At 48.6% G+C, this 26246-nt stretch overlaps 1 protein-coding gene across 1 annotated transcript in view; it reads right to left on the bottom strand.

The window, feature by feature from the left end:
* Nucleotides 1–26246, bottom strand: part of NRDC (nardilysin convertase) — a 1316087-nt gene that overhangs the window by 1126079 nt on the left and 163762 nt on the right. Inside the window, exon 3 of the mRNA XM_085602630.1 lies at nucleotides 25374–25455. Within this exon, the coding sequence (XP_085458756.1) occupies nucleotides 25374–25455 (82 nt within the window). The remainder of the gene's footprint in view (nucleotides 1–25373; nucleotides 25456–26246) is intronic.

Genomic DNA, 26246 nt, shown 5'->3' with positions numbered 1-26246 from the left:
GCTCACTGGCTGGTAGACAGTTGCTAGCTGCCCCCCTGCCGTGGGCGGCGGGCTCCTTGTTTGCTGCCCCAGTGTTTCTCCCCAGGAGTCGGCCCGCCCGGTCCCGGCCTTGCTGCGGCCCGGCGGACCCTGGGGTGGACGCGGCGGCGCTGAGGCTGGCTAGCTGCCGCTTCGCATGGGGGCTCACTCGAAGTTGCTGACTGCCTGAGGCCTCCTTGCGCTGCTCTGGAGGTTGAGCGCAGCCCGGTGACGCTCCCTGGTGGGCTCTGCTGTGACGGAGACAGTGCGTTCGCCATTTTCTTTCCTCTGTGGCGTGGCGGCGCCTTGATGGCGGCAGCCCTTCGGTCCTAGACGAGCACCGGGTAAGGAGGGGGCCCGCTGCTGCTATTTGCGGTACATCGGAGCGGCTGAGGTGAGGAGAGGTGGGGCAGTGGGTGCGATCGGTCCACGGATCGGCGGACAGCGCCCGTGTTGGAGGCGGTGGAAAAAAGGGCGCCATTGGTCCATCTACGCTGGGTGCAGGGAGCAGCGCTTGACCGGTGGCTCTGATTACATAGAGGGCCCCCACATCTGCAGGTGTGCTGTGCGGCTGGTGGCGGTGAGAGGAGCGGGGTGCCGCCGGTGGTGGGGCTCAGTCCGCATTTCCGCGGACGTCATTCTTGCTGATAGTGGAGGTGGAGCGGGGGCTGTCTGCTACTGGGCCCCCCCTTCACCCCCCTGCTTGACTGGGAGGTTGGTTGCGGATAGGCAGCGTACTGGAAGCGTCAGCTGGAGTGTGGCGCGTGGCCTCTTGCATATCTAGATTCCTCCTGCAACTGGGGGCTCATGATCTGCCCCGCTCCTGTGTGACTGGTGGTCGGCCCGTGGTTCGACGGGCGGAGGCATTCGACTAGCAGTGCGTCCTTTTCTGCGTGCAGGTGGCTGGGACCCCACTGGTGGGACTTTGGTGCTAGGGTCTGGCTATCACCAAGTCGTGGTTCACTCTCCGGGGATGCTTCCCCTTGGGGCTGCTCTGGCTTGATCCCGGGCGCTGCGGGGCTGGGGTGTCTGCTTCTTTGCCGGCACGGTCCTCTTAGCTGCAGGCGGCCTTGCTCCTTTATCACTTGCTACCCGGTGGCCTGCCTGGAGGGGGGGCTCTGTCGGGGGTGGATACAGCTCCTTCCCCTTGCTTGAGTCTGGGCTCCCTTGCGACAGTTCGTCCCGCTTTCCTGCACCATGTCGTCCAATAAAGGCAAAAGGGACAAGGCCCTGAAGGGTCCATTTCAGACCACCCCTGGTCCGCCAGTCACACGGCCCGTCGACGGGCCCCTGAGGTGGATGATGCGGATGCCCCAGCGACCAAAGCCTTTATGGTTGAGCTGTTCTCCTCCATGAAAGAGGACATTCAAGAGTTGCGCTCCCAGCTCTCCTCGGATCTTAGGGATGTCAGGCGGGATGTCGACGCCATAGGGGAGCAGATGGCGACGCTGGAAGAGCATGACCTGGGTAGGGAGGATGACTTGCACCAACTTCAACAGGAGATGCTCCGACTCAAAGACCAGAATCTGGATTTACAGGTGCACGCGGAGGATTTGGAGAACCGCTCCAGACGTAATAATATCCACATCCGGGCTGTTCCGTGGAAGGAAGAGGGGAATGACCTCCGTGCTTACATCAGTGCCCTTTTTCAGCAGATCCTGGGTGATGAGGAGGGTCAGGCAGTCCAGTTGACTCGTGTCCATCGGGTGGATCTCCCGCGCGGTGCTAAGGGCCCCCCCCCCCCCCCCCCCCCTCCGGATATCCTTGTCTGTGTGCACCATTTTCAAATTAAGGAACAAATCGTCCGCAAAGCCAGAGACTTGCATCTGGTGCAGTTTCGGGGTCATCAGCCTGCTCTCTTTCAGGACCTGGCGGCTTCCACGCTGGCTAAGCGCAGAGCGTTTAAGCCTGTTACCACTCATCTCAGAGAACGGGGCATACCCCGACTCCTGGGGGAATCTACTGCGCCTCATCTTTAAGCTCAATGGCAAGCTCCTGCAACTTCGCTCCCTTGAGGATGCCTGCTCCGTGCTGGGCTTGGACCGACCTTCTACTCCTCCTGAACCTGCTCACGCTCGCCCGCGGTGGCGCAGGGGCTCCTCCAATTGGCAGCGGGTTGGGGGCCCATCGTCTAGCTCTATACCGGATGCATCTGTCAGGCGGCTGGAGCGAGAGGCGGTCCTTTCGTCGGTATCGTAGGTGACCGACGGCACTGATGTCCCCTGATACACGTACCTTGGCATCTTTTTGGGCTCAGTTGCTGGTGCTGGAGGGGAGGAGTTGTCCAGCGGCACACACTTTCACAGATACCTGACGTGCCATGGACTTGTTCGGTACTCTATGTTTCGGATTAAGGATGAGCTGCGGCCCCTTGAACATTTGCTCACTGAGACGAACTGTTGTCTTTCCCTTTGAGTACCTGTTTTTGCCTTTTGCCTCAGGGATTTTTCCTCGGGGACGACCTTCCATCTAGCTCCCTTGGGTGCTCATTATTCTGTATTTTTCTTACCTTGTTTTTACTATGTCCTGCTCAGAATTTTCTGTGTCATTGATAGGGGTTGTAGTAGGGTGTTTTATTTGGGGCTCCACATCAGTTCAGGGCCGTGCTCGGCTGATAGTCCTAATGGTGAGGCTGATTTCCATTAGGGTTGATCCTAGGGGGTTGGGGTTGGTATCTAGACACTTCCTTCTTCTTCTGCGTATCGATGAGTAGGGACCTGACTATTGTTAGTCTGAATGTGCGAGGGCTGAACAATCCAGTCAAGCGGTTGGCCATACTGTCCCTCTTAGAGAATGCTGGGGGGGGATATCTGTTTACTGCAAGAAACCCACCTTCTGCCTAAAGATACCACGCGCATGCGATATAGGCGCTTCCCACAGCAGTTTTGGTCCTCGGGCCAGTACAAACACAATGGAGTGGGGATCTTTTTTAGTGTGCGGTCGCAACGCAAGGTGGTCTCTACGATAGCAGAGATGAAAGGGCGGTTTCTGGCAGTCAGGGTGCAGTGGGGGGACACGCATTTTACGGTTGGATCTTTGTATGCCCCGAATGAACGTCAGGATCCCTTCTTGCGCTCCGCCCTGTCTGAGGCTCTTGCTTCCCTGGATTCCGCGCTTCTGATTGGGGGCGACTTAAATCTGGTAATGGACCCGGAGGTCGATAGGTCGGTTCTGCGGTCTAACCAAGCCGGGGCGCTGTCAAATGCTGGGAAACAGTGGCTTTTTGACTGCGGTCTAGGTGATGTGTGGCGAATCCAGCACCCGAGAGACCGCGACTATACCTACTTTTCTGCGGCACACAAATCATACGCGCGATCACTTTCTGGCCTCCGCGTCTCTTCTTCCTCATTTGCGCGCTGCGACTATTGCTCCCCGATCCCTCTCAGATCATGCCCTCCTCTCGGTCCAATTATTGGCATTTTGTGCGCGATCTACCCCTCCGGGCTGGCGCCTTCGTGATTCCCTGCTTCATTCTGATGACGTCATTCAAAGGATCCGAACCGTTATTAAGCACTATATCTCTGAGAATGCGCAATAGGGTACGTCTTTGCGTCGGTCTGGGAAGCCCTAAAACTCTTAGTTCGTGGGGAATTTATTGCGGTTGCTGCGTCCTTTTCGCGACTCCACAAGCAGAAGCGCGGGGAGCTGGAGGCGGCGGTTGGGGAATTAGAAGTGGTTCACAAGTGCACTGGGGCGCCGAGGGTGTGGAGGGAGTTGGAAACTCTGCGCGTATGCTGAAGCACTTGGATTTGGACAGGGCTGAATATGCGCTCCTGCGGCTGGGGTATAAATTCTACCTCAGTGGAGAGAAGGGTGGGAGGATGCTGGTGCATAGATTACGAGCACAGGCACAAATGTCTGCCATCTGTCATCCGGGGTCCGAATGCGGTGGAGCATACCACGGATGCGCTGATTGCGGACACATTCCGTCAATTTTCCCAGCACCTTTACTCGACAGGCAACGCTCCTTTGCCTGATCCAAGCGACTATCTGTCTTTCAGTAATATCACTCCCTTACTTAAGTCCTCGGCTGATGATCTAGACTCGCCTATCCGTCTCGAGGAGGTGATCTCCGCGATTGCGCGGCTCAAAGTGGCTAAATCTCCCAGCCCGGATGGTTTATGGCCTTATTCTATAAGCAGTTCTGTGTGGAACTGGCTCCTCTTCTCACAAAGCTTTTTAATTCCTTCTTCGATACAGGGGAGGTGACGCCCTCCATTTCTGAGGCAGCCATCTCTGTGCTCCTGAAACCTGGGAAGGTTCCCAAGGTGTGCGGATTGTACAGGCCAATCCCTCTTCTTAATATTGACACTAAATTGTTTGCGGGTGTGTTAGCTTCCCGTCTTAATCCCCTCATGGATGCCATCATAGACCCGGACCAAGCCGGCTTTATACCCTCAAGACAAGGAGGGGATAACACCAAGAGGTTATTGCACCTCATCGATTCTGTCCATAGATCGCATACCCCGGCCTTCCTGCTGTCCATCGACGCGGAGAAGGCCTTTGATCGGGTGGACTGGGGTTACTTATTTGCGGTGCTCCGTGCATTCGGCTTTGGGGACAACTTCATTCGATGGGTGCGCTGCCTATACGCCTTCCCCAGAGCAGCGGTTCGGGTTAATGGCTGCAAATCTGCCATGTTCCCTATTGCCCGCGGCACGCGTCAAGGCTGTCCCTGATCCCCCCCCCCCCTCCTGTTTGCGCTCTATATGGAGCCATTTACTCAGCACATCCGTGCCAATCCTGATGTGGTGGGTTTGAAGTTCGGGGCAGACACCCAAAAAATTATTATGTATGCTGATGACGTCATCCTCTCTCTTATGCAGCCGCGAACGACTCTGCGGTACCGGACGACTGAGCTTTCTACCTTTGGAAGGTTGGCGGGGTTTAAGGTGAACTTCTCCAAGTCTTAAATTCTTAACATCTATTCCAGAGACAGAAGTTCAGGACCTCAAACAGGACTTTCGCTTTCAGTGGGTATCCACGGATATTACCTATCTCGGCATTTGTTTGACCCCTTCTACTGCTAAAACTGCCGCTCTTAACTATTCTCTGTTGCTGGAACAGACGACCAAAGCCCTGGTGGCCTGGTCTCGTCTCAAGTTGGCGTGGTTTGGCAGGCTGGCGGCGGTGAAGATGAAGGTTCTGCTGCGTATCCTCTATATCTTTCAAATGCTCCCTTTGAGCCTGCCGCCGGGTACCCTTCGCAAACTCCAGGGGCTGCTTAATAGATTCCTGTGGAGCAATAAGAAACCGCGCCTTGCGCTTGCTCATGTGACCTCCCCGAAAGCGCAGGGAGGGCTTGGCTTCCCGATTATACGCGCCTACTACCAGGCAACATGTTTTCGCTTCATAGCAGAGTGGAATAGGCCGCTTTCCAGCAAGCACTGGAATTTTATGGATCAGACGGTGGCTGGCCGGAACATATGGCGGGAGCTATGGCTTCCACGTCGGCACAGAGCATGGGGACTGTACTCTTCTCAGATTACGCCCCCGACTCTTTAAGTGTGGGATCGACTTGCCGGCCCGAAGGGGTGGACGACGTTTCCCTCTCCCTGGTCTCCTATAGTTGATAACCCCGACTTTCCGCCAGGTTGCGCATCCCAGATCTTCCAGCGATGGAGGGAGGAACGTTGTAAGAAGGTGGGTGCCCTGTTCGATCGCTGGGTTGTGATTCCCTTTCCTCAGTTGCGCAGGGAGCATGCGTTGCTGGAGGCCGATGCCTTTCCCTACGCGCAAGTTGTGCACTGGGTTACGCGGCTCGAGAATTTGGCGAAATGTTCCGTCCCCTGACATCCTTCGAAAAATGGGTGTAAGACAGATGATCGTAAACTCATCTCCGAACTCTATGCCCTCATCACCTCTCAAGCGCGGAGGTGCTGTACTAAAGTGCAGGTTGGGTGGGAAATTGACCTTGGGAGGCCCTTGTCGCACAAGGAGTGGGACCACATTTTTTATAGGGCACATCATACTGCTTCCAATACAGCAGGGGCTGAATCTACCTATAAGGTGGTTACTCACTGGTATTATAACCCAGCGCGCATCAAGAGGTGGGACAATTTCAAGTCAGATCTCTGCTGGCGAGGGTGTGGTTCTGTGGGCACTCTGGTGCATTTGCTTTGGCGCTGCCCCAAATTAGTGCGCTATTGGAATGCAATAATTGATGATATCGATGCAGCTTTCCAGATCCTTTTACCGCGAGCGCTCGAGCACACCTTGCTAGGTCTTCCCCATCCCAAGTTTTTCCCGCTGAAGTCGCTAAGAGGTAAACAAATAGCGATGGCTTTGCTGGCAGCGCGACAGGTGGTCTTAGCGCACTGGGGATCGTTGACTATCCCAGATCCTCGAGACTGGATCCAGAAACTTTGTCAACTCTTAGCGATGGAGCGGATGTCCCCAAGTGTGGAGGGGAAAGGCACGGACTTTCCAAAGCTGTGGGCTCCCTTTTTGCAGATCCTCACTAAAGATATGAGGGAAGTTACGTGTCCGAAATATTTGCAAATCTTGCGACTTGTACCTCTTGAGCCTCCAGGCGCAGTGGGCAGTGACTAACTGGTTTTGCTACCCCTAGGTGGAGACATAAATTATGGCCTTGTCTGATCTGAACTGATGCGGAGGGTGGGTGGGGGGAGGTTATGGGTGGGGGGTTCGTTTCTTTATTCCTGTTTTTGTTAGATAAAAGTGGTGTTTCCATTTGCGCCTAACTGGCTCACTCTGACTTACTTTCATTGCGAGGTCGGCCTCGGGGATGTAGACCTATACGCTGTGTCTATCTCTACAGTTTTCGCTCTGCCGGCGCACAGATGTAGGCAGTATAGCTGTTTTTGTGACCACATAATAAACATGATTTATTCCTAAAGCAGAGGGATAATCTGATAGTGCTCTGTCCAGATCTCCATCCTCCGTCGTAGCCATAAAATTGAAATCCTTAGCGAAGGAGTCCGGAATGACTTTGCGCCAGTGTCCTATAAGGATTTGCTTAGATTTTTGGGGGTGTTCTGGCACATGTGTTATGGTGACCTAAAAACTGATTAGCAGATGACAAGGGGGCTCAAAAGACGAGAATGGAGAATTAGTAGGAATTAGATCAAGGGCGTGGCCGCTCAATAAGCAGAGGTTCTTCAACTATCTGCTTAAGGCCAAGCATGGAAAGGTCAGAAAGGAGTTGCATTGTTTCTGTATTTAAGGGATCTTCCCGGTGGATGTTAAAATAACCCATTAGGAGAAAGTGTTTGGATGTTAAAATATGAGTGGCAATGAGTTCAGTAAGCTGAAGACTAAAATCTCCTTTGGGTCCAGGGGAGTGGTATACATGATTATTTGGAAATATTCTTGTGTGTATTGTAGATATCTCAAGATAGGAGATATACCAATGTCTTAGTGATTGTGTTGTGTAATACATAGACTTAATTTTTATAAAACACTGGGTGGTTCTTTTTCATCTGATCTACACTGTTGAATAAATGTCGTAAAACAAGATGCTTTACAGTCCTTTAAGATAAGCCTGAAGGCTGCTCTCTACAGCTACCACTATGAAAGCTTTCTATGGTTATCAAAGACCACTAAAATCACCATAAGTGTTGCCTGGATTAGTGCAAGGTGCAGCACTTTAATAAGTGTGCACCTTATACTAAGCCAGCCTCATACAGACCTTATAAGTGTTTAGCCAGAGCTATTGGCTTTGCCAATGTATTTAAGCTATTTTGTAGAGCATTGTGGCTGCTGTGTAGCAAGATGAAAAGTTATATTAAAGTGTTATAAGCATTTCTGTTACCATATATATAACCAAGAAGACATTATGTACAACTGAATGACCCAATTATAAAAATAATTAACATAAATGTCTTATAGTTTTTTTTTTTTTTTTTTTGGCAATGCTGTCAACTTCTTTCTGTCTGTTTTAATGATTTTGTTAGTTATAGGTTTTTTTGTTAATGGGGTGGGGTGGAGGACATAAACAACGGGAGGGTGGAGTTTGGGACACTACCAGCAGACTGACACCGTCGAATCAACAGACGCCAGTGAGGTGGTGCTGTGTAATGCAGATGTGGAACTGAAGTGGTGCTGTGCTGGTGCGGAGGTGATGCTGGATGATACTCAGGTGGTGCTGAGTAATGCTGAGGTGGTGGTGTGTTGGTGCCGGGGTGATGCTGAGTGATACTGAGTTGGTGCTAAGTGATGCTGCGGTGGTGATGAGTGATGTTGTGGTGCGGAGTAATGCTGAGGTACACCTTGGGGCAGAGTGAGGCAAGTAAAGGCACACTATGACTGGACAAGGCTCAGAACACACAGCATTCACTAAGTCCACTCAACACTAAATAAAAACAGTCAAGTGTCTCTGCCCAATGCTCCACAACATTTCTATTGTCGCAATAGGTGGAGCTTTCCTCTCAAGCCAACACATTCCTGCCCCCTCTGGCTGACTCAGTTATGTGGTGTATTGGGGTCATTAGACTGAGTTTTGTCTTTGGGTGGCAGGTTATGGGTCTCATATAAGTTCCTGTGTTGGGGGAAAAAGAAATCCATTCTCTGACACCACAAGTGATTTTGACAGTGTACCCGTTCCATTTCCACCTAAAAAATAAAATTGCTCCTGGCCTTGATAAGGCTAAATGTTAAGCGCACGAGGTGTGGTGGCACTGAAGAAAAGCTCCACTAGATTTCTTTATAAAGTGCGGCAGACCTGGTGGAAAGTGCCAGTACTGTCCTGTATGAGGGGTGGCAGCCCTGGTGAGAAGTGCTGGTAGTGTTCTGTATAGGGGCTGGCAGCCTCAGGTGTCGCAGCCCTGGTAAGAGATGCAGACACTGTCTGCTCACTGAGGGTGTCACAGCGCTGTGGAGGTCTGTAGTACTGTCAATAGCTTCAAGTAAAAAGCCCTGATGAGAAATGCGAATACTGTGCCCTCGTGTTTGCAGGGTGGCTTGGCAATGTAACCTTTGATGCAGAGACATAAGAGCTCAAATCCCGAAACGAGCAACACAGTCCTTCCTCCTTTCAAGGTCAGTGGCTTGAGAATCAGTAAATTGCGCAATAGAAATAACAGCCTTAAAATCTGCAGAAGTGCTCAAAGTAAGTTATCAACTTATGAGATCAGTTCTGTCGAGTGCGGGCCAACCTTTAAATATACCTAAAATATCAGAAACATGCAGGCACCAGTCTGCAGTGCTGAGGTGTGTACATTCATTAAAATTATATCAGTTGAGAGGGCAGCACTGGTGCCATGTCACAGAACCGGAATCAGTACCACAGTCCTGCTGAGAAGTGTCCCTACTGTACCAGATTCAGTACAGCAGCCATGACAGAAAGAGCCTGCAGCGGCTACAAAAGTGACGGTGGCAAATGCTGGTCCAGAAAATACGAGGTAAGGTAAGTCCACCTATGAGGGCAGGTGTGGCAAGCCGTCTCACACCATGAAAGTGAAGATCTCGAACAGTCCCTTCCATATCTTTCAACTTAAACACGAAAACGATTTCTGTAAAATATGAAAATCATGAATTACAAGGTCCCCAGATGAAGGAGAGACCTGATCGGCCCACCCGGCTGAGCTGCTTCGTCGTCTCTGACAGCAGTGAATCTGGATACCAGGCCTTTAACTCCATTAATCCATGTTCCAAAGTTGTTTGAAGTGGTAGTTTTATTTTGCTGTTGGTCTATGACAGGTGGCCACAGATGACACAGCTGCGAAGTTTCGGTGTGAAGTGTGGGGGTTTTAATTTAGGCGACACCGCTCCCTGTCCCACTGACATACCCCTAGCCATGAGGCCAGCGCCTCGAGGAGACAGGCTGTGGCGTAACCTCTAGAGCTGCAGAATTCGGACCTGGGGAACCAGGTTCAAATCTCGGTGTTGCTAAAAAAAAATGCCTTTAAAAAAACATAAATTGATCTATGACGAATGATCGTCACTTAAAAATGGCAAGGAAACAATGTAGATGAAATATAAAACATGTCAAGTTTGGCGGTCATGAAACAGGAGCAGCGCTGAGCGGGAAAGTCTCTTTACAATTAATAAAAAGATAAAGTGCAGCTTCACAGTGTGCTGTGCTGGAAGTGGTCGGTGTAAATGTAAAATTAAAAACATTTCCATAGACAGGACATACATTACCAGAAGTGAAAGAGGGCAAGTCATGAGGTGAGCCATGAGAGTCACCAATTGAGAAAAAAGGTGGGACAAGCAGGAACCACTACCCAAAGAGAAGCTGTAGGAAGATGGCTCTGTATATACTATACCAAAGTAAGGTATAGTGTGCAGTGGAACCCCAAAGGTAAGCAGAGGTAAAGGTAGATAATACCTAACTCACTATTTGTGGTAGTATGGGCGAGCAGTAAGGCTTTATCAGAGGGTAGTGTTACGCATTTATTGTACACATTTAGGCAAGAAGTTATGTCACACACACAAAGACTGAACTCAGACCAATTTTGTTTGCATAAAAAATATTTCTTAGTTGTATTTTTATTTTTAGAAGTAGGCCAGGCCTGATGCAGGTAAGCGAATAATACTTAGCAAGATTTATGCAGTGAATCACAGTTGAATGCAGGATAAAATGCATTTGGTTGATTTGCAAGTCAGTCAACAGTCCAAATTACTTTTCAGTTACTTTGTAGATTACTGTGTATGTTAGTTCTTGGATTACTTTTCAAGTTACTTTACTAATCAGTGTGATATGCCTAGATATCGCACTGGGACATTTCCTAGACAAAAGGTAAGTAATTCAGTTTTTACAAAAATGTAGTTTCTTAGGGTTTTCATACAAACGAACTTTTGAAGATTTTTCACAGAGAACCAGTCAATGCAGTTCTATGGGATAAAATAGTGTTAATCGATAAGTACTTCGGTTTTGGGGTTGGTATTCTGGAGTTAGAACCAGGGTTTCCCCAGGGTCGAGGATGCACTCTCAAAGCACCCTCAGCGGCACTGGTCTTGGCCTTCCTCATTGGTCTGGGATAGTAACACTCCTATCCCTAGCCCAGATGCATCAGTCTGCACAATGAACTGCTTGATATAGCCTGGAGCTTTCAGAATTGGTGCTAAGTACATTGCCTCTTTCAGGGTGTCGATAGCTTTTTGACATTTAGTTGTCCAGTTTACCTTTTTGGGCATCTTTTTTTTAGGTGAGTTCTGTGAGGGGTGTCACAATGGACCCATACCTTTTCACAAACCTCCTATAGTACCCAGTCAAGTCAAGGAATGCTCTGACTTGAGTCTGGGTTGTTGGAGTTTTCCAGTCCAGTATGGCCTGGATCTTTGGTTGTAAAGGTTTCACTTGGCTTCCACCAACAAGGTAGCCCACATTTTTAACCGTTTCCTGCCCTATCTGGCATTTGGATGCCTTGATTGTTAGGCCTGCAGTTTGTAGGGCTATTAAAAACTTCCCCAGGTGGATCAACTGATCCTGTTAGGTGGAGCTAAAGACAGCAATATTATCAAGATATGCTGAACTTAAGGCCTCCAATCCAGTAAGGACTTGGTTCACCAACCTTTGGAAGGTGGCAGGGGCATTCTTTAATCTAAAAAAGCATAACAGTAAACTGATAATACACATCAGGTGTGGTGAATGCTGTTTTTTCTTTGGCTCCTGGTGCCACGCCTATCTGCCAGTACCCTGCAGATAAGTCAAAGGTAATTAGAAATTTGGTTGCATCCAATTTGTCTATCAACTCATTTGCTCTGGTTGAGCATCTGTATTGGTGGAGTCCTCTACAGTCCACACAGAACCTCATTTTCCCAGTTTCCACCCTGTGGGTGAGATTTGGGGACTAGAACCACTGGACTGGCCGAGGGGCTCTTAGAGGGTTCAATAATCCCTAATTCCAGCATCTTGCTGACTTCAGCTCTGATGCTCTCCATAACATGATCAGACTGTCGATAGACCTTGTTTTTGACAGGTACACTGTCCACATCATGGGTACACCAGTTTGTCTGACCAGTAGTAATGGAAAAGAGCTTAGCATACTGCTGTAAGACTTGCTTGCAGTCAGCCTGCTGCTGGGCAGTGAGGGTGTCTGAATAGACCACTCCATCCACTGACCCATCTTAAGGGCTTTAAGAGAGGTGGTCAGGGAGAGGTTCACTCTCCTGATCCTATCAGTAACCATCAGCATGGTTATGTCAGCCGTATCATGGAAAAGTTTTAGATGGATCATCTGGATCACCCTTTGGGGGGTCCTGCTTGTGCCCAGGTTTACCAAGTAGGTGACCCCACTTTTCTTTTTTAAGATGGGGTAAGAGCCACTCCATTTGTCTTGGAGGGCCCTTGGTGCCACAGGCTCCAAAACACACACCTTTTTCCCTCGTTGGAATTCCACCAGTGCAGTGTTTTGGTCATACCAGTTCATCTGGAGCTCCTGGCTGACCAAGATTTTTGGAAGCTTTTTCCATGTACTCTGCTATTCTGGACCTTAGGCCTAGTACATAGTCCACAATATCCTGCTGGGTTCTTGGAAAGGCTTCTCCCAACCCTCTTTAACAAGACAGAGTGGTCCCCCAACAGGATGGCCACACAAGTTCAAAGGGAGAAAACCTTACTCCCTTTTAAGGCACCTCTCTGTAGGCAAAAAGCAAACAGGGTAAGAGGACATCCCATCTCCTTTTGAGTTTTTCAGGGAACCCCACAATCATGCCCTTTAATGTCTTATTGAACCTTTCAACAAGACCATTGGTTTGTGGGTGATAGGGTGTAGTAAACTTGTACTGCACCCCACACTCTTTCCACATGTGTTATGTTATAGATATTTGTAGAGCGCATGGCTACCCAAAGGCGTCCCAGCACTAGCCGAGAGAAAGGCAGTTCACAACAGCTTAATAGGTGGGGTTTTGAAAAAAACAAGTTTTCAGAATTTTACGGAAGGGGGGAAGATTTGGTTCCGAGCGTAGGTGGAGGGGGGAATTGTGGTCCAGAGCATGGCAGAAGTCAAATAGAAAGAACGACCACCACTTCTCATCCTGTTGATTTTGGGGACCGAAGCTAGGTAGTGACTGGATGATCAGAGGCATCTATTTGGGTGATAAGGAGAAATGATGGCTTGGAGAATGGGGGGGGCCTTTCTTCCAGAAGGATTTGTGAGCAATACATAGAGACTTGAATCATTCTATCCGCAACCGGGAAGCAGTGCAGGGTTTTCAGAGCAGGTCTTGCAGAGTGGTGGTTGGGCTTCATAAAAAGCATCTGTGCTGCACAATTCTTGATGACTTGCAGTTTGTTTGTGGTCACCCTAGGAGCTCCTAGATACAAAGCATTTCCATAGTTAAGGCGAGAAAGGATTAAGGCCTGGACCATGAGTCTCCTTGCTAAAATAGGAAGGAGTGGAAGAACTTTGCAGAGCATCCGCAGGATGCCATAGCAGGATGCGGCCAGTTTGGTTGCCTGATGATCAAAAGTAAGTGACTGATCTAGCCACAAACCTAGACTTTTGATCTGTTTTTTGGGTGTGGGTGGGGAGCCAAGACAGCTTGGCCAGCCTGGGCCGAAGCCAGAAATTGATGAGTTGCCCGGCAGCATGAGCTCCGTTTTATCTCCATTCAGTTTGAGGAAGGAGAGTTCCATCCATTTGACGGCTCTCTTCAGGCAGGGGCCTAGACTGGTCAAGGTGGATCCTGGATGATTACGGGCCACCACTAATTGGGTGTCATCGGCGTAAGTAACGATGTCTATCCCAATAGGGAGGGCAATCTGTGCCAGTGGGCTCATGTAGACATTGAACAACGTCGGGCTCAGGGATGAGCCCTGAGGGATGCCGCAGCCAAGTGGAATATGATTTGAGGAGTTCTCTCCTTCAAAGACTTGAACGCTCCTGTCCTTGAGGAAGGACTGTAGCCAGGTGATGACACTGCCTGATAGACCAACATTCCTCAGTCTGTGGATCAGGATGTCATAATTAACAGTGTCGAAAGCGGCACTGAGATCCAGAAGGATGATAGCCGTCGATCCTCCTTTGTCTAGGATCTTTTTGGCATTTTGAACCACTGCAAGTAGCGCGGTTTCAGTCCCGTGTTAGAGCGAAATCCAGTTTGCAATGAGTGAAATGTGTTATGAGATTCGAGAAAAGCAGAGATAACTGAGTTAACATGGTTTTCTGGCATTTTGCTGATCCTGGGGAGGAGGGAGATAGGGCGATAATTTCCAAGTGTATCAGGGTTAAGGCTGGGTTTCTTCAATAGCGCCCTCACCATAGCTTGTTTCCACAGTGGGGGGTACTAGTCTGGTCGAGATGGAGGAGTTTATCAGCTTCAGCAGCACTGGAAAGACTGTGTCCCCGGCATTACTAAAGATTTGGGGAGGTGCTGGGTCATTAGGGGAGCCAGATTTTACTAAGGCACTTATATTCACTAGAGTATCCATGTCCATGAAGGGGATTTCACTGAGAGAGTGCTCACTGGACACGGAATGCTCCATACGCCACAAATTGATGGTTGGAGCGGGGGGGAGGAACTGTAGATATCCTTGATTTTATTGGAGAAGATCTCACAAGTTCGTCATAGCGTGCGTTTGAGCCGTCAAGCGGGACATCCCAGACTGTTAGTTTTAGAAGGTGTTAAGCGATCTTAAAGATTTCACGTGGAGAGTTTGAGGCAGGATCACGAATGGCATCTTCACTCGGAGGTGGTGCAAGGTCTGTTTTAGCAGTGGGGAGAACCTTGGTTAGATCTATTCGCCACCGAAGAGAACTCGCAATGTCAGCAGTTCTGCGTGTTGGAGTCTCCAAGGCGGTACTCGCTAGGCGACGCTTTTCGTTGCGAGTGGAGTTGCGGTCTGTTGTACGCCTTTCCGCCTATACCACTTCTGCCCAGAGTGCTGAAGAAAATCAGGGGCGACCGGGTCCAAGTCATTCTTGTGGCACCGGACTGGGCTCGAAGAGTTTGGTATCCCGAGCTACTCAGCATGAGCGTGGATCCCCCGATCAGACTGCCTCTTCGGGAGGATTTCCTGTCGAAGCAACAGGGGACGGTCCTCCACCCGTACCTGTCCAGCCTCCAGCTCCTTGTGTGGAGATTGAGCAGCGACAGCTGATTCAATTTGTCTTGCCTCCCGAATCTGTGGCATGGTGCACAGCAAAATCTGTTGATCCTCTTGCTGCCCCTCTTTCTCAGGTCCTATTGTCCCTCCTTTCTTTGGCCCAGCAGGGCTCTGCTTTGGGCACTATCAAGGGCTACCTCTCTGCTCTTTCAGCCTTACTTAGGTTGCCTGATCAGCCCTCTCTTTTCAAGTCCCCGGTTGTCAATAGATTTCTCAAAGGCATTACTCAACTTTTCCCTCCTATTCCTTTTGTGATGCCTCAATGGTACTTGAACCTGGTTCTCACATATCTGATGTGCGCTCCATTTGAGCCTCTTCATAACTGTCCTTTGTGGTTATTGACTCTGAAAACTGTCTTCCTGGTGGCCATTACCTCCACTCGGCGGATGAGTGAGCTCCAGGCTCTTTCCTGCAAACCTCCTTTCCTGGAGATTCATCCGGACAAGGTTGTGCTTCGACCGCGTCCCTCCTTTCTACCAAAAGTAGTCTCTGCCTTTCATCTTGGGCAAACTAACTCTGCCTACTTTCTTTCCGCCTCCGCACCCTTCAAGAGAAGAGGAGAGGCTCCACCGTCTGGACCCAAATGTGCGCTCTCGTTTTATCTCAACCGCACACAACAGTTCCGGGTGTGACCAGCTCTTTGTTGGCTACGTGGGTGTCAAGAAAGGCCGGGCTGTGCACAAAAGAACTATCTCTCAATGGGTTGTCTTGTGTATTAAAGCCTGTTACTCTCTGGCTAAAAAGAAACCTCCGGGTGGGCTGCGCGCCGATTCTACCAGGGCGACAGCAGCTACTACAGCGTTGGGATGCGGTGTCCCCCTGCAAGACATCTGTCAGACGGCCACTTGGGCCTCGTTGCATACTTTCACTAAGCACTATTGCCTTGACAGTCAGGTCCGGAGAGACAGCTTCTTTGGCCGTTCAGTTCTCCGTGACTTTCTGGTGTAATCTCACTTCGCAGACCCACCACCGGGGTTGGTATTGCTTGGGTATGTATTCTAAGGTAAGGAATCTCTCACTAACGTGTCTCTTTCAGATGCACAAGTTACCTACTTGTGAAACGACATATTTGTAAGACACATTAGTTAGTGATAGATTCCTTACTGCACGCCCATCCTCCCCGTTCTGCGAACTGTTCTCTAGGGTTCAGGTCATCCCTTTCAGGGCCCTAGTTCTATTGCACCAGTAGTCCGTCTCTGGCATGGCTCTGCGCTTCTGGAGAAGTTTAGACAGAGAAGGTACCCTCGCAGAATTGTGAACCAAGCGAGAAAAAGAGCATTCAATACCCCGTGCAGTGCTCTTTTGGAACAGAATGTAAGGGTTAAGGATGATTGCCTGCCAGTGGTTATGACCTTTGATCCTTTGGCGACTCAGATTAGACAGTCAATAAGGAAACACTGGGCTTTATTATCCACGACCGATTTTAAAACGCCACCCCGAGATTAGCTTCTAGACGGTCAAGTAACCTTAAGGATAAATTGGTGCATTTCCGCTATAAACCACTCCAGAAAGCGACCACTGTCCCTCCAGGATATTACCCTTGTGGTACCTGTTCAGTGTGTAATCTTACAAGAAAGACGTTGGATGTGGTCTTGAAATCTGGAAGAGTTTGGCATTTGACCCACTTTAGCAACTATAACACGAATTTTGTGTACAGGTTGACGTGTCAGTGTGGGCTACAGTATATAGGGCTCACTACATGTAAAATCAAAGTGATAATACAGGAACATTTGAGTACCATAAAAGCGGGTAAATTGTCAACTAAACTGGTACAACACTGCAATGAGCATAAGCACTCCTTCACATGGGTGGTGCTAGAAAAAGTGGTGGGGGACCCTTACAGTATAGATAGGGTTTTGGCCACTAAAGAGGCACGTTGGATTTTCCAAGAGAAATGTGACCAAATTGGACTGAATGATTTTATCGAATGGAACAAATGTAGAAGTTAAACGTGGTTCCATGTTTGAAAGTCCGGAGGCAGACAGGCGCAGACGGGCTTGCCTTCGGCGTGCCCGTTGCGCGCATCGGTGCCATCGCCTGTATATAGCCGTAAGCCTTAATGGGAGTTGAGGGAGACTAGAGCGTCTCACCTCCCAAGATGGCCGCCATGTAATGGCCCAACGGAAGTGGGTGGAAAAAGCCCACTTCCTGGACAAAAAAACTCCCTCCACTCAAACACCAGCCTGGCTGCTGTGGTGGACCGGGGAGCGGAGCAACAGGGGGCCGCTGAAGGAGGTGATCAAGATAAAGTGCAAACGGCAGGGAGGTGAGCATGATAAAGTGCAAGCGGAAAGACTATAAAAAAATCAAAAAGTTACACATAATTACTATACATATTTAGGAACAGGATAAAACATACGTCTTAAAACACATTTAAAAAGTAGTAGCGAATATCACCAGCAGTGCTGTGTACACTACCTTCTCTCAGCTTATTCCACATGTGTTTGAGGAATGCCGACATGAAGTTTGACCCTCTGTCTGAAACCACCTCCTTAGGAAACCCTACCCTGGTGAAGACACCAATGAGGGCCTTGGCTACTGCAGCTCTAGTAGTCCTAAGGGGAATTGCTTCAGGATACTTGGTGGCATGATCCACAACCACCAGTATTAATTTGTTCCCTGATGCTGTGGGAGGTTCAAGTGGACCCACTATATCCACACCTGCCTTTCAAAGGGAGCCCCAACCACTGATAGTGGGATTGAGTAGGCCTTTGGGTGACCATCTGTTTTACACTGGCTTGACAGATGTGGAGAGGTGTGGTGCAGCGGCCAGGGCAGCTGATTTCGGAGCACAGGGTTCACGGTTCGATCCCCAGCTCCGGCGGCAGCTCAGCTCAGCACCATGTGACTCTGGGCATACTCCTTTACTATCTGGGGCCAGTGAAAGTGGCTGACTAGCCTTTCCCAAGTCTTGGTTAGGCCAAGATGCCCAGCTAGGGGGATGTCATGATTCAGAGTGAGTAAAAAAACTCTGTACATTTTAGGGACTACCACTCTCCTAATGGCACCAGTGTTGGGCTCTCTGGCCTCAGTATACAGGAGTCTCTCCTCTCAGTAGACTCTGTGGGTACCACCGATGTCTCCCTTTTCCTGTGCAGCAGCTTGCTGCCTCAGGCTTTCAAGAGTTAGACAGGTCTGCTGTCCAGGGCACAGCTCTTCCCTAGTGGGTTGCCCAAGTGCTAAACCTGGTAAGGGTCAAGTTCCACAGACTCAGTTCACTCTTGGGCTTCCAATTTCTCTCTCTGAGGAGAGGGGTCCTGAGTCTTTGGCTGTTCTAAAGCTGGCTTACCAGTCTTCCTACCTGTCCTCTTGGAAGGTTGGGCCACTCTTCCAGGCTCCAACACTTCTTTTTCACCCTGTTTTCAGCTCTGCGCTCTAGTCTTGACACACAAACTCAGGGATGTCCAGCATTGCTGCATGGGTTTTCAATTCTACCTCAGTCCATTCTGAGGTCTCTAGGTCATTTCCAAGCAGACAGGCAGCTGAAAGTTTTAGAGAGACCACTACCTGTTTCAGGCCAGTAACACCCCCCCACCCGTCTATGTGACCATAGCCATGGCATGTTTAGTAGTAACACGGTGAGCGTTGGTGACGAGATAACATTTTCCAAACAGGTATTGCTCTCTGGAAACCTGCGTCTCTCTCACCATGGGGACACTGGTACCTGTATCCCTCAGGCTTTTATCCTAGTCTCATTTATCCAGGGGTATTGTAAATACTTCTTTAAGTTGGGTGGCCACACAGCTAAAGTGGCAATATTAACTTCACCCTCAGTGACTAGAACTGCTTCAGTGTGAACCCCTATTTACTCTGGGCACATTGTTGATCCCATCTGGAGATTGGCTACACCAGTAGTAACTGGAGGAGGACTAGTGGGCTTCTCGCAAGAACAAGTAGCATCTCCAGTTAAGTGTCCCAACTTTTTACAGTTAAAATAACTGGCCTTCACGGGATCAAAGTTCTTCCTTTTCTACTTACCACTGGACTGGGAAGTGTTTTGGAGCCCACCCCCCTGAGCTGGTTTTTGTGGCCCTTTAGAAGACTCTGGCTTTTTGTCTTTGGGGTTCTCACCCCCTTTCCCCTGGGAAGGTTTGGTAACCCCTTTCTTTTGGTTACCCCCTAGTGTCTGTTTTTGTTACCCTTGTCTTGACCTAGTGGTTGCCTTCTTTCCCAATTCTTGGAGAGAAATTATACCTAGGTCTACCAAATGTTGTGTAACTTTTCATTAGTGCAATTACTCAAAATATGTTCTTTCATAAAAAGATTGTAAAGTCCTTTGAAATCATGCGCATTATTTCCAGTCAACCATCCATCAAGTGTCGTAACTGAGTAGTCAACAAAGTCAATCTAGGATTGGTTTTGTGAGCTGCCCTGAATCTAATTTTATATTCCTCAGTTGTGAGCCCAAAGCCCTCAATCAGAGTGTTTTTCATCAGGTCATAAAGCCCAGCATCTGTCCCTGTAGGGGTCAGGAGTCTGTCCCCGCAGTTACCAGTGAACAGTTACCAAAGGAGTTCCCCCCATTGTGACTTCCTCACTTTTCTCATTTCACAAGCTCTCTCAAAAGCTATGAACCATTTGGTGATGTCACATTCCGCAAATTTGGGGACAATCCCTTTGGAGATTTTGGGATCATAAGATTGCTCTCTGTCCCTATTTAGTATGTTGCTGCCACCATTAATTGATTAATCTTTCTTTTTCTAGAGCCAGGAGTCTGGTCTTTAGATCTAATCTCTTGGTCAAGAACCTCACTAAGAGGTTGGTCTCCTCATTGAGGCTGTCCTAAACGGACAACGAAGCACCTAACCCACCTGTTTGAGGTCTAGGTACTGTGATTTGTATTCTTGGAGTTAGGGGTACCAGTGCCCTGTTCTCCCTAGGAAGAAAGGGGGATTGGAAGGTATCCTCATCCCCTCCATCCTCTCCCCCTCTGAGAGGTCTTCACCTTGCTCTGTGGGATGGTCCTTAACATATCCTGCCAACAGCTCCTGGAGATTTTGTTTGGAGGGATGGGAACCCATGGAAAGTTTTTAAATTTACATAGAGATCTGAATTCTAAGTGGAGATAAGGGGTGAGGTCGAGCTCCTCAACCAGGTTCTCTATGTTATTGGTGATATTTCCACTAATAGCTGGGTTCTTGTTAAGAGACATTCTGGAAAAAAGTTTCTAACCCTCTTACCCCTAACTACAGTGAGCTTTTATTTTTCTGAAATTCTAAAGGGACCTAACCAAGGCCATAACAAGACATTTAGTAATTTGTCAATTCAAAAATCATAACTTCTAAAGACACTTTAGGAGGTCTGTTGCATGATCAGGTATTGACCAAGTCAGTCCACCGAAGGCAAAGTTATACACCCCACAGCTGATCCACCAATGTAGGAAGCTGGATCTGTATATAGTACACCAAAGTACGATATAGTGTGCACAGAGTCCAGTGGAACCCAAAGGTAGGTAGAGGTGAAAGTAGAGAATACCTTACTCTCTATTCGTAGTTGTGTGGGTGAGCAGTAAGGCTTTATCAGAGTGTAGTGTTAAGCAAGAAATGATGTCACATACTCAAAGACTGACCTCAGACCAATTTTGTTTGCATAAAATTATTATTTAGTTGTATTTTTATTTTTAGAACCAAGCCAGGCCTGGTACAGGTAAGTGAATATTATTTTGCAAGATGTATGCAGTGAATCACAGTTGAATGCAGGATAAAAAAAAACCCACACTTAGAAGATTCTTCACAGAAAAGCAGTCAATGCAGTCCTATGGGAGAAAACAGTGTTATCAGTGTAACTTTAAGTACTTAGGTTTTGGAGTTGGCATTCTGGGGTTAGAACCAGGGTTCCCCCAGGGTCGAGCATGCACTCTCAAAGCACCCTCTCTGGCACTAGGACGGCCGGGCGCTGAGGCCCAATGTTATCCAATGGGGGGATATGCGGTCTCCGGTTGGTGGCTGCTCAAGTGCAGGCCACAGGTTGTGGAAGCAAAGCTCCTGGTGTTAGGCTCAGGGCAAAGGGGGATCCGATTTAGCACAAGAGGTGCACCCATAGTAGCACTGGGGCGGCCGGGTGCAGGGTGCTGTTTTGGCGTCGGGTGATCTGTTGGTTTCATTGCGTATTCTCAGGTGGCAACAAACACTGCAGGCTCGGGGATGAAGATCTTCTGGGGGCGACCACCGGTTGGAGAGGTAAGTTGGGATGTCTTGAGATGCCGGGACACCGTCGGTTGTGCCACCCAAGGCCGTGAGACATCGGGTAAAGGAGTGTCTTTTGGCGTCTGGTTTCTCTAGCCAGCTCCGGTCAGGGGGATCCTATAGAAAGGGGCTGCAGGCGTCGGTTAGAGACTTTAGGCAGGTTTGGGATCACCAGATACCAGGTCAGGATCGCCATGGAGACCTCCTCCTGGTGTTAGGCCACTCGGGCATCGGGTGCAGAGTGGTGCAGGCTCGCAGATTTGGCCGGAGCCAGAGTATGTGGGTGAGCAAATCTGGTGCTCACAGGAGATAAGGTCTGGTTTGGGAAGGCAGGGAAGGTCCTCTGGATTCCTGGGGGCTGCTGGCTGCAGAACACACAGGGATTTCGCTGTAGTCGGTTGAGGTCGAGACAGGCCGGTAGGGCTGGGGCCAAGTCAATTGGTGTCCTCCTCTTCGTCTTCAGCACGGCTCTTCAGTCTTTCTTCTTCTTCTTGTATGAGGAGGCAAGGTTCAGGGTTGCCCCTAAATACTAAATTTAGAGGCGTACCTAGTAGGTACTGGTTGGGATCAATGGGTCCCTTCCTTGGGGTGGGTACCCCCCAATTAAGCCACCCGTCAGCAGGATGGGGGCATAAGCCTCACTCTGGTTGGCTGGGTCCCCCCCATCTTCAAGATGTGCTTCCTCCCGCCTCCTCCACCTGAGGGGTTGGGTTGGCAAAGGTGGGAACACCTCTCTTCCTAACTTGGTTTTCCTGCCAATTCTACTGGCCAAAGTGGGGGTCAGAACCAGTGCGGGCCAGTTGCTGGGAGAAGCAAATGGCTGGAGGAAGCTCACAAAAGCGTCACGCCTTTGAAGCTTCCCCTTCGTGGACCCTGTCCATCCTGGGGGAGGAGGCTTGGCACCTCGTCCCAGGATGTGCTTGTTTCAGGACCTCAAGAACGGCGGCAGAACCAGGGATTCATAAACATGTCTGGTGGTGGCAGCTGGCGAGCAGCCACTCAGCCAGGACACTAGAGTTAGGTTGTTTTTCAGGGGGCATCTCTAAGATGCCTTCTGAGTGCATTTTTCATCAAGTCCCACACTGGCATCAGTGTGGGCTTAATGTGCTGAGAAGTTTGATACAAAGCTTCCCAGTTTTCAGTAAAGCCATTATGGTGCTGTGGAGTTCATAATTACCATACACTTTTTATGGCATTAATGCACTTACAATGTCTGAGACTTGACTTCGACACTACACTGTGGTGTACAGGGCTCATGCACCTGTACCCTCACCACTGGTATGGTTCACCCAGCTACAGGGTTGGCTTACCTATCCCATGGCAGTGGATTGTAGGCATTGCACAAAGAGATGTGTGCTATGTCGACTCTTCACTTTGTTCTGCACCAAAACATGCAGCCTGCAATGGCAGTGTGTGTGTGTGTAAGGGTACAGAGCCTCTAAGGGTGGCACAGTAAGTGCTGCAGCCCTTAGAGGCCTTCCCTGGTCACAATGCCCTTGGTACCTTTAGTACCTTTTATAGGGGGCTTACATGTGGCCAGAGAGTTGCAAATTGGGTTTTGCAACAGTACAGTTTAGGGAAAGAACATAGGCCCTGGGTACCTGGTTGGCAGGAACCCAGGGCACATTGAGTCAAAGTGCATCAACCTTAGGCAAAAGGTGGGGAGCAACTATGCAAAAAGGGGCACTTTCCTATAGAAGCATCATTATTTTAAAGGTCACAGACAAAAGCCAATCAGAAGCTGGAGGCGGACTGTAAGCCCATAGACTGAATACAGCATGTCTAGAGACCGCACATGCGCTGCCTAGGCTTGACCTAAAAAGGAGGAATTCATTACAGCCATACGTAAGCTACCTACAAAAAACTAAAAAAACATCACAGAAGCGGTTGGCTTCTCTTCGAAGATTTATGGCTCTGCTTCCCCAGAAACTTGTGGACATTTATGGGGAAGCTAAGAACAGAGGAAGTCTCTCGGAAAACATGAGGCCATAATAATCATGGCACCGACCCCATATAAAGACCCAGTAGTGCACAGTTCAGAGAGGCCGGTACCTATACTAAATGTGGAAACTAAACTGCTATCTAAAATTCGAGCACATAGATTATGAAGAGTAACTTATCCCAGGCTAAAGCACACTCATAAACCTAAAGGCTTAATTGCATCTTGCATGCAACAGAGAAAACAGGAGTAGAGGGAGCCCTAGGTGGGCTCACTATTGAAAAAGAACTTGATACTTAAGTTTGGGAATACATGCTTGAGGTGGTCACTAGAATGGCCTTTGAAACAAACGACTTGAGTTGAGTAAGGTTACTCTACTGAAAGCCTACAGCACAGGTCAGATCTGGAAGTCTGATATCAGACAGATAGAACAAAGAGACACCAGGCAAGGTTGCCCTTTGTCAGAGTAAGAGAAGTGATAAAGACCTTCGGAGTCAGGAATATGAGACGCAATATACACACAATGTTGAAGATGCATGGATTTATTTAAAAAGGCAAAGAACTCGCTTACCTGGCTGCTACAAGAACTAGACAACTCTGCAGGGGCTTCCGATTTGTATGTTAACAGAAATAAGACTGTCCTGAACTTCCCTAGCAAGTCTGGCAGGAAACCCTTACTACAAAAGGGTAATGGATACATTCTATTATTTGAACATGCATGTGACCAACTCAGCAAAGCAACAATATGATACAATAGGGGAGGGTGCGCTACGGTTTGAGAGTCTCAGTTCGATTTTGGAACACACTGCTTCTCTACATAAAGGGGAGGGTAACAACTACAAAAACGGTATTTCTTCCCAGGTGTTTGCATACACTGGAAAACAAATGTGCTCAATCTAAAAATCCAATTTCTTGGAGTTTGATATACTTTTGACCTCACTAGATGGGGCCAGATTAGAAAAAGTTGAGTAGTACTAGACTCTGAAGCTGGATAAAGAGCATGGGGGCGGGGGGCTTAGACTCCCAGATCTTAAGCTATATTATATAGCTGAACAACTACAACACACAGCACGATGGGGCATTTAATGGAAAAATGGCAACAAAAGACTGCTTAGGAAATCAGTGGGAGAGTAGACATTACATGCATAGGAAACAGCAGTAATAGTCTTAACAAGTCCCCTGTTCCGCAGATCTGGTGACTACAACGATTTTGACAAATATGGCTGGCCCTAACTACGGCGCTAGGGAGGGAGGATGTTAAATACTGGGGGGCATGTATACTAGTAACAGATTCATCACTTTTGCGAAGGCACAGGAGGTGTATGGATTTGAACCTGGGCAGTTTCCAATTTGCTAAGCTAACTAGAACAGCGAATGAGATCTGTATAAAATGTTTGGCAACGCTGATTACCTCAGGAACTCTGAAGATACGGCTAGAAATGGAATAAGGACATATGCTGGTGCTGCTCTTATAAACCACTCCAGCTAAAAGGAGGACAGTCATGGGATAATAACCTACAAGAGCGATTGACACACGGACTGGGGAAAAATATTGTATGCAGGCGTAAAAAGGTGCTAGCAACATCAGATTCAGACACATTTTAATTATCTGCACCGTGCACATTTCATTCCACTACATAAGATATATCCAGACAGATCCCCAGCCTGACCTAAGTGCAGAGACAGATAGACTACACTCCTGCATATGACTTGGACTTGCAGAAAACTAGCTGAATACTGGGCAGAAGTGGTGGCAAGGCTCCGACTGGAATGAATATGGAGGTAGCAGTCAGACATTGTCTACTAAGTGTTAAACTCATCCGAAGCCCCACTAAACATATATGGAGAAAAAGACATGTTGGAATGGTCCCTGGCAGAAGAGCTGCAAATGAGCAAGGTTAAGAGGAATGAGAAAGCAAAACAGGATCTAACGTACAGGGTAGAAATCACGAGCACAGTATTAGAACCTACATCAGAAAAACCTATAAAGGTAAAACAAAGGGCTAATGTGTGCTCAAGTGGGCACACAGATGTGATGGTACTGGAACTCATTCTTGGAAAATACGGCAAGGCAAGGGCTTGTAGCATACCAGGCTGAATGAGACAGGGATAGCTGACAAAACAACATCTGGACACTGCTCAGACTGAAATGGGTGGTGACAGATGAACATGTATTTACGAACACAAAAGGAAGGCAAAGTATGAGGCAGCTACTCACTATGCTCTAAAAAATGGGCCAATCCAGGTAAATCATCCGGATCGCTGAAGCTTCCGACTCCGACACACAAGGCAGCAGCGGACTAGTGAAAAATAAAAATAAATCAAACAACATGCATTTGACCAAGGCAACACTGGCAGGTTGATAATCACATTCACAACTGTTTAAAAAGTGTTATAAAGTCAAAAATTGTAATAAAAGCACGAGTAGTGGAAAGTGCAGAGCTCACCAGCCATTCAGAATGCTCCCAGGCAATACCTGAAGCTACCGGCCCACAAAGGAGAAACTTTATGGCTGCCAGCTTCCAAAGTTCCTCTGGTTTGCTGTGGGAAGGAGCTGATCGAAATAGAGAGCACTGCAGAAGAACATGAATTACTTACCTGTAACTTTAGTTATCCAGTATTGGTGTCTTTCATAGATTCACATGCTTAGAATCCTCCCCGCCGACGAGGTGGGAGTCTCGCGCTACAATAAAATATATACATAATATATATATAATAGTGATAAAAATCATTATATCATAGGCTACTATGGACAGTAAGGTCACTACATAAGCCTATCTAAGCCTTTTTGTAAAATGAACCAAACTTGGCTCACAGCCAATCAGGCTGCAGCACCCTCTTAGAACCCTTCCGCAGAGAGGCAAACCCTCAGATTTTCTACCGCAAGTCGTGTGACAGGGAGTCTCCCTGAGCTCTGCTCAGTTTTTCTTCATCTTGGACTGAATTTTGTGAGTAGCTATGTCTGATTCTTCTAAGAAAAGCTTGTTTTTGCTCTGTTCTTCATGTGGGAAGAAGAGACTGCATTTTGAAGACCCCCACAAGGAATGTATATACTTTCTTTATCCAGCACATAAAGTTAAGGACTTCAGGA

The sequence above is a fragment of the Triturus cristatus genome, chromosome 4_2, assembly GCF_964204655.1.
Source record: "Triturus cristatus chromosome 4_2, aTriCri1.1, whole genome shotgun sequence".
In the NCBI taxonomy this organism is placed as follows: domain Eukaryota; kingdom Metazoa; phylum Chordata; class Amphibia; order Caudata; family Salamandridae; genus Triturus; species Triturus cristatus.
The sequence above is the reverse complement of the archived record's forward strand: the minus strand, read 5'-3'. Positions and strand labels throughout refer to the sequence as shown.